The 17144-nt window shown below is 42.7% G+C and overlaps 1 protein-coding gene across 3 annotated transcripts in view; it reads left to right on the top strand.

The window, feature by feature from the left end:
- The window catches only part of ptprsa (protein tyrosine phosphatase receptor type Sa), a 226312-nt gene that overhangs the window by 80710 nt on the left and 128458 nt on the right, over positions 1-17144 (top strand). For all 3 annotated transcript variants that reach the window (XM_041935428.1, XM_041935430.1, XM_041935429.1), the window contains one exon: positions 13445-13667. In XM_041935428.1, the coding sequence (XP_041791362.1) occupies positions 13571-13667 (97 nt within the window). In that variant the 5' untranslated portion in view covers positions 13445-13570. The remainder of the gene's footprint in view (positions 1-13444; positions 13668-17144) is intronic.

The raw sequence follows: 17144 nt of genomic DNA on the forward strand, positions 1-17144 counted from the left end.
AAGCGAGATTCACAAGATGAGAATGCAGGCGGGGGAGATATGGCCAAAAAAAACAAAAAAACAATCCTAAGAACATAATGGGCAACACCAGTGGCCAAAGCCAGGAGAAGAAGTCCAAGTTAAAACCCTATCAGACAAGTCCAAAACAATAGGAAATCTGCCGCAAGACTTGACATGAAACTAAAGACCAAGCTTAGCCTGGTTATGGATTATAGTGTAAAAACATGGTAATCCATAACTGGATTACAATAGTAAAACATGTCTAGTGAATCTTAGGGGCTTCTTCCATCCCTCATAGAGTCAGGGCCAAGATTCTGTTGGTTGTCCCTGGCCAGCGTAGTGTAAATCACTGAAACTGAGAGGTTTCTGGTTTAAACCTGAGACGGGAGAGTCTGCTTGAGCCGTGAGCTGCTGATTCAAGGGCAGCGGGAATTGCAGTGCACCATCACTGCCAAAGTGCTCTTGAGCTAAGCGCTCAGAGCCCAAACTGCAGCATGAAGCACTGACGCTGCAGTGCAAACTCCCCCATGGCTTTCTTCTGCCTCTCTCTCTCTCACTCTGAGTATTCATTATTCTTCAGGTCACTGTGGCTGGCAGTGGCTCCACAGCCTTGTCTGGGGCCAATATGATACATTCATCTATTTCCATTAAGCCCCCCCCCCCATCTCAGACCCTACCACCTCCAATCCCTGCCATGGCTTTGTCATGAAAGCTCTGTAAGGCTCATCTGCTGAGGATGTGGTTTAGCATGATGTCTGCGTGTGTGTTATAGAGAGTGTGTGTGAGGGAGCAGGGGTGTGGTCTCCCCTCTCACTCGTGTTGTCTCTCTAACGTTGTGATAATCTATGTAAACGAGTGCTTTCCCTCTTTTTTTTGAACTCTCCAGCCACTTCCACTCCAGATATGTGTACATGTGCATGTGTGTGTGTGTCTGGGTGAGACATTTCTAATAAGTTATAGCAGGAAAGTAGAGCTATCTCCCATCCCTCTCTCTCTCTCTCTCTCTGCCTCACTCAATGCAGTGTGGCACACACCACAACAACACACACAGCATGGGTGTGCAAAGTGGTAAAAGGACAAACACGCAGAGAAAATAAAAGACAGTGAGACAGAGAGAAAGGGGTCTTGTTTATGCATTAGTTGCAGGACTTAAAAGCCCCCCCACCCACTCCACCACCACTTAAAATCAGCGTGGGTACTGCAGGCAGAAAAACAAACAAACCCGGTACCCCCCACCCACCCCATCACTAGTGGGGTGTTGCCGTTTCGAATACCGCAGAATAAATTTGCCATTGTGTTCTGCATTCTCCTAAAAATCTGATGTTTTATATGCACACCATAGCATACGAGTGACTCATACACACACGTATAAGGTTTGAGAAAAACTTGAATGCACAGAGCTAAATCAGGCAGAGATGGATGGCTTTAGTTGGCAGTTCCCTGCAGTGAAGGAATTTGTGGTGCAAAAAAGGAAAAGAAAAAAAAAAGATGATTCAAAGAGGTTTACCAGCTGTCTGACCTTTCACCTTTAACCTAAGCACCTCCCCATACCACCACCCTCCCCAGCTCCTATCCCTCCCTCGGCCCTCTGAAATTCATTCTCAAGTGGACGGCACACAATGTGCCACGGTGTTGTGGGGGTTTAGAGGGATGGTGACAGTGGAGGGTCATTGGTCGGAGGTGGGGTGCTCAAAGGAGCGACTGAATTTGTGGAACCACGGAAGTGAATGTGTGTGAGAGAGAGAGGCAGTGCATGTGTGGCCACTGTACGCACCTCATCTTATCCGTGTGTGTGTGTGTGTGTGTGTGTGTGTGTGTGTGTGTGTGTGAGCGAGTTTGGTGGAAACATTGTGTTATCGCCACCGCCTTTCTCCTGGCTCTTGCCCATGTGCACGTCCGTCGTCCACAATGACCTTCTGTCTGCTGCACAAACAAACTCTTTATTCTCGTGGGTGGGAGGAAAGAAAGGCAGTTCACAACACTGGCTCTGTCATCCTGTAATTTATTGTGGAGGAATACATTAATATGGATCATGCCACATTATTGCCTCCCACTGAACCCCTCCGTGCCCCCCCAGCATCTGCCAACCACTGGCTAAATGCTCAACAGGTCACATGTGGCAGCTTGGGCCTCAGTGTTCTGCCAAAGGACACGGGGCTTTTCATACTCGGCTGTCTGATGGTTATCAAGACACACTGAGGGGATTTACGCTGGATACTTTAAAGTCCTGCACTTCCAAGAAACACAGTTTCTGAAAATGTCTACAAGTGTAGTTCTTCTTTTGGCCTCTTATTTTCACTTCAACACTTCATTTGAAATCAGTATATTTGAATTTGGTGCAGCCTCACGTGACAACAAGTTACTGTCTGTGTTCCCCACTGGCAGGTTGGGATTTCCTTTCCGGCCTTTAAATGCAATGTATGTCTATAATGTGTTTATTGACCTCTGCTTTACTTGTCTTTGTTGTTTTGTGTAAAGTCAGCGCTTGTTTATTCTTTTTTTTTTGCTTTGATTGTCCGCTTTGCCGTACCGCGCCACTTTGGAAAGCAGGGTTTTGGTTTTTTATTAGAAAGTCCCGAGTCAAAGTGTCACATTTGCTGCTGTCTGTCTGTTCCCCCGGTCTTTTTAGAGGCTGTAAAAAGCAGTTGTCTTTCCCAGGCTTTCAGCGGCCATGCTGGCGGTGGGGCTGTGATAGCTGGACTGACAGGCAGAAAGACAGTGTGGGTCAACCTCGCCATCTGTCTCTGCTCTTTACAATGCAGTGTGATTGACAGGGGTACAGACACTCCCCTAACCTCCAGCCCAAACAGGATCTAACCACAGCCTGCTCCACACAGAGTTGTACAACGCTAATTGCTATGGTGGCATGTTTACCTTCTTTCTTGTACGTTTAATCACATAATCAGACCCACACGCTTAAATCGAGCATAATGAAACTGCAGCAATTTAATATCATTTTGGAAAATTAGTGCAGAGACATACTAACTAAAATATTATGTGCAAACAGCTTAATCCCAAGTGGCAGCAGTGGGAATCCCTATACTACGCTGAGTGAAGTTGGTCTTTAGTGTGTCTGCTGCAGTACCTGCTGGCTTGAGATCAATAGTTTTCGTGTTCACTCCTTTTTAGTCAATAATCAGATAAAAGCCCAAAGAAGGGCAAATTAAAATACACCTTCCCTAATCATGCGTGGAAAAAATTTAATCTTAGAAAGTCTGGCTGCCACAGTGAGGTTACTAAATACTACTTAGCCAGCTGATGAGCTTTGGCCCAGTTTCAGAAGCAAATTACCAGGATTAACTCCATTTTCAATTAATTCTCTGAAAAAAAAAGGAGCCTGGAAAAGATGACCACCCTTGATGAAGAGAGGGTTTGTTAACAACAGGGCCAATAGACTTTGCTCCTGTGCGTCTAAGTGTGTGTGCGTGTATCAGTGTGTCTTTGTATGCGAGACAGTTTGTATGTGGCTCTCTCTCTCTTTCCCGCTCTTGAGACATACAGTATTAATCAGAAAGCTGCCGGGACAAAAAGAGCCTGAGATATGAGCCCGGAAAAAGCAGCCTTGCTTCAGCAGAGGCTGCAGTCTCATATTATATTGTGTGTGATCAGTGTCAAAGCAGGTGAGAATTACATTTTGAAACCTGCGTTTGAAAAGACACAAAACGGGCCTAATTTATTGCATACTGCTGGCTGAGGGCCCTGTCTATGGTTTCCTTTACAGTGAATTAAGAAAATAAATTGAAAAGATCTTAGAAGGAGATGATGGTATATCTGGGAGCATAGCATATAAGTCATATATCATTAACACTAACCTCTAGAGCAAAGGCCTAACTAGAAGGCCCACAAATACCGTGTGGCCAATCCCTGTAGTTGCAAAGCGGAAGAATATTTTAGTTAATCTGGGTTTTATTTCTGGCATTTGCAGCCGTGTTTTTCAACCAGAAAAAGATACTCTTATCTGTGACATGCCCTTGATGGCTCTATGGTAGCATATTCTTTAATCATCTGCCATATTGAACTCATAGTGCAAATGCTTCACTTCAGCTAAACTCCAAATACATTATATTCTCTTTAGCACACAGCATTTCCTTATATTTACATGACAAGCACCTACTTAAAAACTAGTGTATGATAAACTGAGCCCTCTTGTTGCGTCGTACGTCTGGTTCAGGAGAAGATCCACGCTTCATTTCTGCACAAAAGATTCATCACTTAACTTTTTAAAGCAACGGGCCAAAGATAGCTCCGGTTTCACTCAGTTGGGAGTTTTGTGCACATGCCAGCAGTCATTTTGTTGTGTAGGTGTCACAGTTTTTCAAATGGTACGCATCTCATTTTGGAAATGAAACTTCTCAAACCACACAGCAAATGTTGCACGGTGAGCGCTGCCAATTACACAGAGGAGTTTTGGAGACATTTTTTAAACACCCTGGTCTGCCAGTCTTTTCCTCCTCCGCCTCCTCCTCCATCACTTAGAATAATCTCATTTCCCCCCCATCCGCATCCCATTTCCAGAATGAATATGAAGAGTTCTTCCCCCCAGCTGCCCTTCAAAAACTTCTTTCCCTCCTCCTGTGGCAAATTTTAAAGGGCGTTTAAGCCTCTGCCCGGTTGGTGTGATGCTTCTCTGACTCTGTTGGCGGAGGGCCAAAAACTGGTGTCACCCCTCCTTTTCCCAGTTCTCCTAACCACAGTCTCTTTTGCACACACACACACGCACACACACACAACCCCATCCAACTGCCCCTTTATTGTCAAGGACTGTCTCACAGCCCCCATCTCACCTCCCTTCTCCAGCTTCCAACTGTGACCTGTACTGTGTCCTATAATTAAACAGCTCCCATATATATAATATGTAGCGGCCCCTCCCATACTCCGTGTGACCATCACAGACAGCGCCACCTGTAACCTTTGGCTTTTATGATCCTTTGCAGCCAGTGCAACAGGCCGGGAGAGGCAGACAAAAACAAGTGTCCCTTTTTGTGTGTGTCTGGTGTGTGTGGATTTCATCTGCCGACTCGTGCCGTCATAGTGTTGTGAGGTTACATGGGAGACAGATAGTGTGTCACCCCTCAGTGGTAAACAAAATGGCTGTGCAATAAAGTCCGCATTTAAGAGGTCAGCTTGTCGCCCAAGCCTCCCAGCTGCCAATCCGTTCGCCCCCGCTGCATGACCCTGATGCTTGCTGCTGTGCACTCAACCTCAACCGAGGTGGATTTCAGCTAAAAGCCTCACAGCCCTGAGTGTTTATTGGAAGGACAGTGCAGCCTCATAATGTTCAGAGTAAATCCATTTCCTGCCGATCGAACTCAGGGCAACACCTGAAGAAAAACAAAAGGTTGAAGATTCAGTGGGCTTCTGGTAATTTGGTCTCACATCTTTTTGTAAACCTTCAGTTCCTTTTGAAAGCAGTCAGACACAACAGTATCATTTTCCCAAAAAAAGCTATGAAGGCAGCCTGAACATTGATTAGACAAAGTCCCAATACACTGATCATTCTGAGCTTTAAAAAGAATCATTTTGAGTCTTGGGCTGACTCATAACTTTTAAGAGTGACCTTTAAAATTCTATACCCTCACTTAGAAGTTTGCAACTTCTAAGTTGAAAAAAAAAACACGTGATTTTCAGCAGTTCTTTGCAGCAAAGTCTCTTTCAGAAGGGAAACTGGAGCTCAGAAGGCTCATAAGATCCCAGAGAAAGGTTATGGTAATCCCAGGGGGACACCAGATGGCCGACACAAGGTGTCTCTGAGGTGTCAAGCACCATTTCTAGGTCTAGAAGGTTGGGAACAGTTGAGGGCAAAGGCTCATGGGAAAGCTATTCCAAGGAGACGTTGCCAGGGCAGGGCATTCTGCAGTCTCTTAATGAGGTCATGGTGGTGCAGTTCTCCCTACCTATGCAAACAACCTTAGCAATAATATTAGTGTCTCTGCAAAAGTGTGCATCCTAATATTTCTTGAACATTCAGTACTTCACTGTATTTAATAACAGAATGATTGTTCCTCTGACTCCGATTCCTGTACCTAATACATCAGACATGCAGGAGCACAGACACAGTATAGTTGTCACATTTGCTGTCAGAGCAGTTTGGCTCTGATGTCTGCACACCTCCCTACCTGTTGCACCATAATGCTGAGTGCAGTTTATTCTACTGTTGCTTTTAATGTAAGTCAGAGCTAAGTGCTTAAAATCTAAATGTTACAGACAATATCTTTCAGCGCGTATAAATATGTTTTCCTTTGCATCAGCTCTTCTTACAACGAGGTGGTTAATGAAAGGTGCACCTAGTTTCAGATTCCTCCGATATGGATCTCTCAGGATGGAGTGGATGGCAACGAAAGAGTCAAACTGGGACGTAGATACACACTGGGGCATTTACATAATAGTCCTGCAGTTCCATGCAAATTCATGTGATTCCCTACCAAACATCTGCAATGCAAGCATAGTTTAGTATGCATGAGTTCAAGGGGGGGGGGGGGGGGGGGGGGAGATGAGGAAATGAGGGAGAGGAGGGGAGGGGGTTGGATGGAGAAAAAGAAAACAGAGATGGAGGATTTGAAGGACGCCTAGTCTGATCGGGGAGGGGGGTGTATTTAGAAGCCAAACACACCTTCCTTCATACCCAGACACATACACACACCCTCTCTCTCTCTTATACAGCTCATACATGTCTCTCAGCATATTTATAGCTGGTTGGGTTTTTCCTTTTTTTTCCTCAGCATAGATTTTAAGATGTAGCCAGTATTCTGATGCAGAAAGCTAAAAAGGTGCAGTGAGTGAGGGAGAGAGGTTGAGAGAGAGACAGAGAGAGAGAGATGGGGGGGGGGGGGGGCTTACCAATGACACATGGAATCAATACTGTTAGGATTTCAGCTTGGTGAAAAACAGATGGTTGCTATAGAGTTGCTTTTATAGCTGAGGTTAAGGTGTGTGTGTGTGTGTGTGTGTGTGTGTGTGTACCTCTGCTTCTTACAAAGACAAACATCTACACACAGATACAGAAACAAATAAATTATATGGGTTTACATAAATTAGTTAACACTAAATTATTACACACTTAAAAAGCAAATGCACACATAATATCGCAAAAAAAAAAAACAGGAATATAAATCACCCTTATACATATGCATATAGGAACTACTACAAATATAAAGTCCTATATCTGCATATTTATGCACGCATAATTCTACATACATGTTCTATACATGTATAAATACATACTGTATTGTTCACAGAGACATAAATACACAAGTACAAACACATAGGAATAGCCTAGTCCTAACACACAAACATATATGTCCACTGATGGAAAGGACCTGCATCTTACATCGTTCTATGCCTGGTATTCTGTTGGGTGTGAATCAATGAAAGACAGTAAACTGGTTGAGGTAAAACGCTGTAACTCGGGGCATGACGCATAAAAACTTCATCTAGGGTGAAAGACTGCAGAGGCAGAGACAGCAGCTGAAGGCTGAACATAAGCAGCAGATAGCAGAGTTTAGAGAGGGCTATGAAAAAGGCAGTATTCGCTCAAAAATTAGCCTGGTACTTTTCCGTCATCATCCAACAGAAAAGACCACGATTGACTGGCTTATTTTCATGACAATCAGCTTCTGCATCAGCCTCATTCTTTTCTTTCTTTGAAATCAAAAATTGATGAGAAACAATCATTTCATGGCAGTCATGTGGATTCTGTGTTAACCAAAACACTTTCAAATCCACACGCTATTGTCCACGAAAATTGCATCTTAATCCTTTTAAGTGAAGCCCAGACTGTTTTCACCACATACGAACGAAATGCTGTGAGATTTATTTTCTCTAATACCATGAAGTTACCACACCTTTAGTTATCAGAGCTCGTCTAGACAATAACTACTTTTTTGTGGTTTGCAAAGGTCAGTCAGAACTGTACTTGCCTGGCTAACAGTAGCGGCTAACAATATGTTAGCTATTTTTATCGACCATTTAATTACAAAAACAACCTGACATCACTGATTACAAACAAACAACACAAACATGTTAAGAGACATGAACATAATCACAAACTGCTCTCATACTGTTGGTACCAAGTGCTTCAGGTTTCTCCTTTTGACACAGCTGCAGTCCACAGCGCTCTGCTAGCGACTCTCAGTTAGCCGTTAGCCAAAGCCCTCAGTTAGCTGTTGGTGCAGCTGGGTCAATTAGAAACAAAGTAAGCTGCTAATGAGGATAGGCGAGTGGGCTACAACTCAGTAGGTTTTGAGTCACTCTAACAATTTCATTTCATTTCAACAGTTTATTTATGGTCAAAATATAATTTTTTAGTAATGTGACTGTGTAGCCATAGCTGTTAAATGGTAACGTTAGCCACTCAGCAGAGTTAGCCACTCAGTAGAGTGTTTGATTTGTAAGAGTTCAAAATTGCCAAAGTGGCTCTCAAGTAAGTGGCATTAGTTGTATTTTAGAGTAATTAAAGCATTTCTGTTGGGCGTTTGTTGTAGGTGGGAGATATTGAGCAAGAACACCAATGTTATATCATTAGTGACCATTGTTGCAAATAATATCCCCATTAGAAGAAAATTAACCAGGCTTCAGCTCATTTCACGTGCCCTGCATGCCCTTTATAGAAAAATAATAGTTGTCCCCGGCTGGACATTGCAATCACATTAGCTGGTAAAGTCCTTGAAGGTTCAATCTCTTTGAAAATGAGTCAAGCTCAACCAGAGATACGCAGCCTTTTTGTGTTTCGATTGACCTTTAACTTTGCAGAGGACACAAAGAGCTACCAGCATCTCTCACCCTGATTCTATACAAGTCTGATTAGTCTATCAAACAAACAATCAAATTTCATTCAGGTTTTTTTTTCAGCCTTATTATTAAAACGTAAACTAGATTAAGAGATTTTCTTAGATTTGTAACCTGTGAGTTAATGCATTGGAAAATAAGTTGGAAACTAGATTTTCTAAAAACTTACTTTACTCATTCAGTGACATGTGGACAGATGGTTTACCACAACCTCCTAAATGATCATCACATCCTTTTGTTGACACACACACACACACACACACACACACACACTCCAGAAACCAAGGAATGCGTGAACAATGTATTCATGTATAAAGTCCAACCTTTTTTTTTACAGCTAGACAAAAAGAAAATATTATTCTTTTTGAAGTTCTAGACATCAAACACTCAGTTTTGATCATCAAGCCCAACCAAATGGAGGTCTTTCTAACAGTGTGTGTGAAGTGATCTTACTGTTCACCTCATAAAAGAGATTATTAATGTGGTCCCTCAGGTGATGAGTATTTGTTTTTCTCCTCGCGAATACATCTTCACATCTTTACAGAGTGTGTGTGTGGGAAGAGCTCTTTGTAAAAGTGCAGTGTGTCTGAGTGGATGGAAATAGGTTGGTGTCTTGAAGCCACTGGTCTCTTCTTGAGAAAATCATGCATACACTCGCCTGTATCTTCATTCGCCTTGTAAAATTCGCCCCTTCATTTTTCCTGGCCCATTGTGGCATGTGTGAAAGTGTGCATGTGCACGCAGTTTTATATCTACTGGTCCTGCTCTCATTTCATGCTTATGGCGCAAATTCCCATCTCCTCTTCCCTTTACCGCCTTTCGCAATCTCAGTAATCAAATGCATTAGTATCAATATTGCATGGGGAAACGAGCTGAATTTAAAGCTTGACCATGTCAAAGTGGAAGCTCCTGATAGCCAGTGACTGCCACCACTCAGTGGAAATTATTGTGCCGCCATTTTGGCCGTAATTACAGAAGCCTGACGACCGGTTAATATCTTGAATGAAAGGCAGTTTTCAAAGAGGAGAAACAAGTTCTAGTTTCAAAATATATTTATTGCCCATCAGGGACAATAAACTTAAATGAATGAATGGATTTTTTTACAGTGAGGTTTATGGTTTGAAACCAAAAAATGAGCAGCACGTTGTTTTTTGTGAAAGATTTTAATTCCACTAGAAGGCAGGGCAATGTCGTAAATGCTAGAAATAGAAATGCTTATGTTTTACGTATTTGCAAATACTAAACAACATGGGCATCTCATTGGAGTTGCACATGATAAATATAGGTCCATTTTTCATTTGCCTTTGAAATCTGGTTTGGTGGATCAACCTTGAGTTTGCTACAAGTAACCTCTGCTGCTGAAGTGGACACTTGGGAGTTGTAAATTTGGTACTTTACTACAGGGCAACCTGATAATACAGTAGTTGTTCATAGAAAAGTCCATAACTTTAGGCTAACTAAACTGCCAGTGAGAATTTGAAGATGCAGCTTTGTTTTGCCTTTGCTGCTGATTTCCCCTTATTACAGAGGCCAGCAGTTCATCAAAAGTTGTTTTGGTGGGGTAGCGCCACACAGAATTAAGTTACTATTGCTAGCAGTAGCACTTGAATACAGTAGGTAGTGCATGTACTTTTCCAATGTTCATCTTATGCAAGCTTAACAATCACTAACGACTGCTAGTTAGCCTGGTTTTCCTAAGAAATTAGTAAGATGTTGCAGTCATCCAGTCATATTGAAATCTGCAAAACATGACCATTAGCAGTTTCCTCTCGATCACAGCCTATAATGTGGAAGCAGCTGAGGTAATGGTGAAGGTTTATCAATCGATTGGCCTCTCTGCTATCATTACCAGAATGCTAAGTACTCTGTCCATTTCTAGAGTGAAAGTGATGAATGCTTTTAGCAAGAGTTGACAGGTTTTCCCATGGAGGTGCTAACAGCGCGAGATGAAGCTGTGCTTTTCATATCACGTCGGCCCAATCTAAATGCCTCTGTCTATTCTCTATCTTCTATTTGCAGATCAGAATAGACGGCGGCATTGAGCTGCCTAAACAGTGTCTATGGTTAAGCTGGAGCCCACACATGGCCTCAGGTTACGTTTGGCGAGGTCGTTCAACAACAATAGCTGTTGTAATTGTGTTATGAAGTTCGTATAGCAACCAAAGGTGGAGATAGAAAGCCATGCCCTAAGGGGCAGGCCATAAATCATAAGGCATCTTGTGAGCGGTAGTGTAATTCCCTACAAGCGTAGCAAGATTCCCTCTACCTACACTATTGTTTACAGTCTGAACAATAGGGGTGTCATTCAGAAGTCCCCTACACAATTTGACACTATTGTCTATATTCATTTCTGTAGTTCTCTCAGCTCTCGCCAGTGAAGTCACCCTCCAGGCCAAAAGGAAAAAGGAAAAAAAAACAAGCAAGGACACGGATGTTGGTCGTGTGTGTATAGTATTGTGTTGAAAGATGAGCTGAGCTTCTGAAAGACACCCACTCATTTCTGGCATGGCGTCACCACAAAAGACTTATTGTTGCTCGCTCCCTTTGTGTTTTTGTAGGTTCGCATGTGTCAGATCTTCTTGAATTACCCTGCTTGAACTACGTATGTATATAAAAAAAAGATTTGTTTGGAAGGACAGTAGCTTTACACTGTATGGATGCATTTGTGTCATATAGGCCTGTGGGTTTTGCTGTACGTGTTTGTGGCTTTATTTTAAGTGTGCCTGCTGCTGCATGTGTCTGTCTGGTTCATCTAGCCAGTTGAAGAACGTGGTCCAGTAGCTGTGAAGGGTGGGGTGCTTGTTTATGCCTGCTGTCTGAGGTGCTTGGTTACACTGCAATTAGCTGTGGTTTTCTGCTGCTCATAAGGCCACAGTCACAAATCCAGCCCTTTAAAACAGCAGCATATATTCACTTTTCAGTGCCTCTGACACATAAGCAGCTTGACATAATTGACATAACTAACACCACACCACACCTTTTTTTTTTTTTTTTAGATTTAACTGAATTAAAGTCATATAAGATGTTGTAGGCCCCCATTTCTACTCCAGATAACATGATATTATGAAAACGGTTTTATAAATTATTGTGTATGTGAGGGATTCTGGCTATATATCCCTCCGTAGTTGGCCTGTTGAGTTGTCTGTCACTTTGTCTTAGCCAAATTGCTTCCGATCCTGATTGCATCTGAATGATAGAGATTGCAACTGTCAGTCAGTTGTGCTATTTTTGACGTACGCTCAGTTCAGATTTCAGTCACTCGACAGTTGTCAAAAGCAACTTGCAGCGAGTTAGCAGGTAAGGTTTTGTGAAGTGTTCAGGGGCAGTTTGAAAGAGACAGTTTCACGAGTCAAAACTGTTGACATAATGTTTTCTTTAACCTCTTGGTACTTGGACAAAAAGTTGCTTCGGAGCCTCCAGGATGAATGGCACACTATCACCACAGTTGGTGCAATACAGTACCCTGTTAACCACCCAGTGTGCAGGTAATTAATCTCACCTCTAAAGAGTGGCCATCACCCCTCATGTAGGCTCAGCTGAGTCGTAGCATCCCTGGAGCCTGGGAGGAGTTCAGTGTCTTGCACAAGGACACTAAAGCGGGGCAGATGCTTGCTGACACAGGGTCTTAAACCGGGGCTGTCTTGTGATCTGGGTCCTCTGAGAATGGACAGTTTTGTGTTTACAGCTTGATTGCTGAGACCGCCAGTGCTTTCTGTTGACCTTGAGCAAGACCCCGCGCCTCTTTAAAGCTCACCTGCTCACTCATCGTGATGTAAGATACTGTGGAAAAGAGTGTCAGCTGAACAGCATACAAGTCAAAAAAAAAAAGAAAGAAAGAAAGAAAGAAAGAAATTGACAAACTCATTACATTCATGTCATGGATCTCTCTCACTTCTCTCTTTCTTTATCTCTTTATTCACGTCCTCTTAATTAAAGACTATGTATAACTACTTGGCGGTGGCTCTGTGCTGCACCAGACATATCAATGAGAGAAATTGTGTGTGGGTGGGTGTGTGTGGTGGGAGGCGTCCCCAGTCCCCCTGTATAGCTTGGGGGATTAATGGCAATTTGACTAAAACAAAGAGACGGTGCCTAGAATATCATTGGGTGCCTGTGTAATTACAAGGCAATGAGATAAGCAAATAATGACAAGATCAGGCGATTAGGAAGGGGGAAAAAAATGGAGGAAAACTGTGTCTCCCCTGCTAATTAAGGGATGTGAGAAGACGCTGGTTGCAAGATGGCGAGGTTACAAGGTTTGGGGTATGTGACACTTTGCTTCCAGTAGTGCCACTATTACCTTCCTCCCATTTATGTGTCAGCAGCAATGAGGTGTTGTGTCCTCACTGCAAGTGTCTCTGGCTACCTACATGCTGTCAAATGCTCAGAAGTAATACATGTAGTTTGGTGCCATTCTGTTTAGGCCTTTTTCTTCCATCTAGAACTGTTGCAACAGTGAAACAGTTATATTGTGCTACCTCACTGTCAGTGCTAGTATGTGAACGCTATAATAGTAATTTCCTTACGTCTATGGGGTGTTTTGGTGTGTCCGTTGTAGAACATGTGTTGTGTCTGCGGTCTGATCCCAGATTCAATTGTTTGAATGAAGGCCAAACCCATCATGAAGTTACTAACGAAAACGTCTTCTTTCTTTTTGTAGAGTGCCAAGCCGTCCTGCGTGAAGACCCCAACCTTCCCTGCGCAGTCGGGGCCTCGGCTCTCCAGCCAGGTCAAAGATCAGTCCCACCCCGCCCCTCCCTGCCCCCCTTTCCCTCCTGGAGCCAAGATGGCCACCAGCAGTGCCCCTCGCCTCTCCTTGCCACTCCTGCTGCCTGTCACCACTCTGCTGCTATCACTGCTGCTCACCGGCTCCCACGCCTTATGTAAGTATCAGCGCACTGACTGGCCATGCTACTACTGATAACTCCTCAGCTTTCCTATGTAGTGCCCTGTAGAAGTTCATAATTCTATATGATGCACGGCTTAGAAACAGGGAAATACTGCTGAAAGGTGGAGGATACATAGCTTTGGTGAACCTATCCTTTCTTTCATAGAGACACTTATGCTGCTTGTTGCTCCTCTCCTTTTCAGTTAGCTTTTGGTGAGCCTGCGAAGGCATGTATTTCTCTCTTAAATTGTTGATATCTTATCTGGGAAAGGCTGTCTTCATCTCCAGAAGGTCTGTTGTTTATGGACTGCCTCTGGGTCTGCCTTAGCCAAAGACAATAAGAATTTCACTGCAATGTCAAAAGCTAGGTTTGACTTGTAAGACTGAGGGTCATTTTTACATCTGAATTTGTATTTGTATTGTACTTAAGATGAGTGAGCATGTAGGGCCTAAAGGCTTTTACTCCAAGAGACAAGGACATGTTGCTGTTGATAGGCAGACGAAAATGTGACTTTTCAGCCTTCAAATTTTTGTGTGACACCATGTTAAAACATGGGTATCTACAAATATTTACCATTTAGACATGATGCTTGTCCATATAAATTGTCCTCCATAATTTCCCCTGGTAGTAACAGAGGAACGTCAGTAGTCTCTTATCCCACCCGTCAACTCCTGCTTAGGATTTGTTCTGCACCATTTCCCTGTTAAGATGGGCTTAGAGCAGCATTAAGGAGACAAAACAAAGAGGAGGCTCTTCAGAGAAATAGAACAAGAGTGATGGCGAGGTGGGGAAGCTCCCCCTTGGGTTTCATTGTTTGTAAATCCTGTGCGTGTTTGTGTGAGCACACGTGTGTATGTGTGGGTAAGTACGTTGGTGAGTTTGTAAAAGAATTATATATGTATGCCGTGGTGAATGTAGGTGGTTGCGGGCATGTGTGCTGGAGTGTGTCAGGGACAAGTTTATGCTTGTTTGCACTCATATACATGTACATTACACATACATACACTGAATGTAACATGTAAATGATGTGTGTGCAAACTTGTGCAGTGTTTGTATGTGTCTAAAGAAAAGCAAGGTTATGGCATTGTCTCATTTTGATTATACCTACCATTTAAGGAAAAAAAGGAAATTTTGGGGAAACAATTATTAACTACTTCTAGTTAAGTTTAAAAAAAAAAAAGCTGTTAAATAAAACACATTTATACCAAATTAGATGAATACAGACACCTTACATTAGCTGTATTCAGGTGTAAACAAACTGCGAAACTTGGTGAAGTCTGCAAAAACATAATGAAATGAGGAAGATCTGAACAAACACATCTAAACTGTGAGCAAGACAATAAAAATAACTCTTGAAATGGCACTTAAGAATAAAATTAAAGCAGAACAGACTGAGCCAGTGTGACATTTCAGGCATACTATTCAACAGTCTAGGTGTCACAACCAAATTTTGCAGAAATTGAGACAGTTTCTTCTATCTTAGGTAATTTGCAAGACAAATTCCATTTTTCGCCTTCTCTCTCTGTCTGTCTCTTCGCTCTTCTCAGTGTCTGACATTCAGCGTGTTCTCAGTGGTTCAAGATAACACGAGGAGGACTTGATTTTTCTCATGTTGCAACGGAGCTGTCTACTTTTGATTGCATGGTGGTTTGAGTGTCTGGTAGCATAATTCGAGTGTCTTTCAGCTCAGCTGGCTGAAAACATCTGAAATTGCACTCAGACAGATGTCAAACAGATGTCTTTGTTCTCGTCCTTTTTGTCTTTTCTGTCTCACCGATGGAAAGGCAGCACACTCATTTTCTCAATTCAAAGTAAAGCCAAGGTGCGAAAGCTCCTCCTCTTAACATGTTGCATTGTATCTAGACAGTTGTCCACTATGTTAGGTCTCCCTCCTCCACTTGAACTGGTTCCTCTGTTTGCACACCCTGCTTTAAATAACATTCAGTGCAGTCTGCTTCACCTTTGATTGAAATTAGCTTCCCCCCTCTCCAGCTTTTTCTGACACACACACACACACACACACACACACAAATACACTAACAGCAGGGCTCTCTCCCCATCTGTCAGTATTGCCAGTCTTTGTCTGCTCTGCCTGTGGATATGATGGCTGTTTTTGTCAAGCTCTCTCACTCTGTCTTATTGTCTCTTGCTCATGTTCACACTTCTGTTTTTTTTCTTGTCTCCCCCCCGCCTGAACACACACACACACACACACACACACACACGTCACACACTCCCTCACTCTTCCTTCTCATCTCTTTTTGGGGTCACACAGCGTTGGCTCACCATTATGTCTGGAAATATATGCACACACTCACAGATTAGCTCTCTCTGATTGTCTTTCACACTCACAGGCACAGCCACACACACACACAAACACACGGCCCAGTGGTGCAGTTGTCCAATTACAATCACTCCCACCTGGTGGACTGCGAGGAGGGGTGCAAAGACACCAACCCCCACCTCATATCAACACTTTCTCTCTCACACACACACTAACACAGTGGATGCCACCCTTTTGCAAATAAGGCCCAGCTGAAAGCATGATGTCATCCCTTCCTCTCACATCCCTCCCTTTCTCTCTCTCTCTGCCCTCCATCCCTTTCCATTTACACTCATAAATCACTGTGAGAAGGAGACAGTTTTAATCAAAAGAGAAGGAAAGATGGCTCAATAAATCCCGCCACCCCTACTGTAATAATGCATGGCTCCCTGTTTGTGTGTGTCTATATTTGTCTGTGTGTTTGCATGAAATTTCTACGCAGGTGCACATTTAATATGTGTGCGTGTGTGTGTGCAGGCTGTATTATTATAATGTGCGGCGTGTCACCTGAGCTTTGTCATAGGTGACTGTGGCATATTGAGTGAGTGCACGTATAATGTTTTTTGTGGCACAGCTATAAAACTAGGTGGCAGTGTCATGCGTTTGCTTTATGAGAAAAACCTAAAGTAATTGTGTTAACATGTGATATTCGTATATTTTTTTATTATTCATTTGGACCTTTCAGCTCGAAGGCCATAAATAACAATTCAAAGCATGTATAAAGTGTGTAGACACTCATTCAACACAAACAAAATAAAATTATTTTATTATTTAAAATTATTAAACAAATATTTAGTCAGCTAAGCTTTATAGTCTCACACTCACACTTGCAAAAACCCAGTGACTGATACTTTGCAGCAACAGTAAAGATGAAGCCTAAACCAGCAAGCTATCACCATACAGTGTGTGTGCACCCATGTTTTTTGCTCCAAAACATGTATAGGCAAACAATTGCATCCTTTTTTTTTTTTTTTTTTTATCAAAGCATTGTCAAAGTTATTTTCATTGGACATTAACTGGCAATTGTTTTGAAAGTGGAAATTAAGTCAACTATTTATAGAATTTATGCAAAATTGCAACCCAGGGTGCTTTTTAGTCATGATTAAAGGGGGGAAAGCATCAAAACAAAGACTCACTGCCACTGAAAG

This window comes from Chelmon rostratus, chromosome 4, assembly GCF_017976325.1.
Source record: "Chelmon rostratus isolate fCheRos1 chromosome 4, fCheRos1.pri, whole genome shotgun sequence".
In the NCBI taxonomy this organism is placed as follows: domain Eukaryota; kingdom Metazoa; phylum Chordata; class Actinopteri; order Chaetodontiformes; family Chaetodontidae; genus Chelmon; species Chelmon rostratus.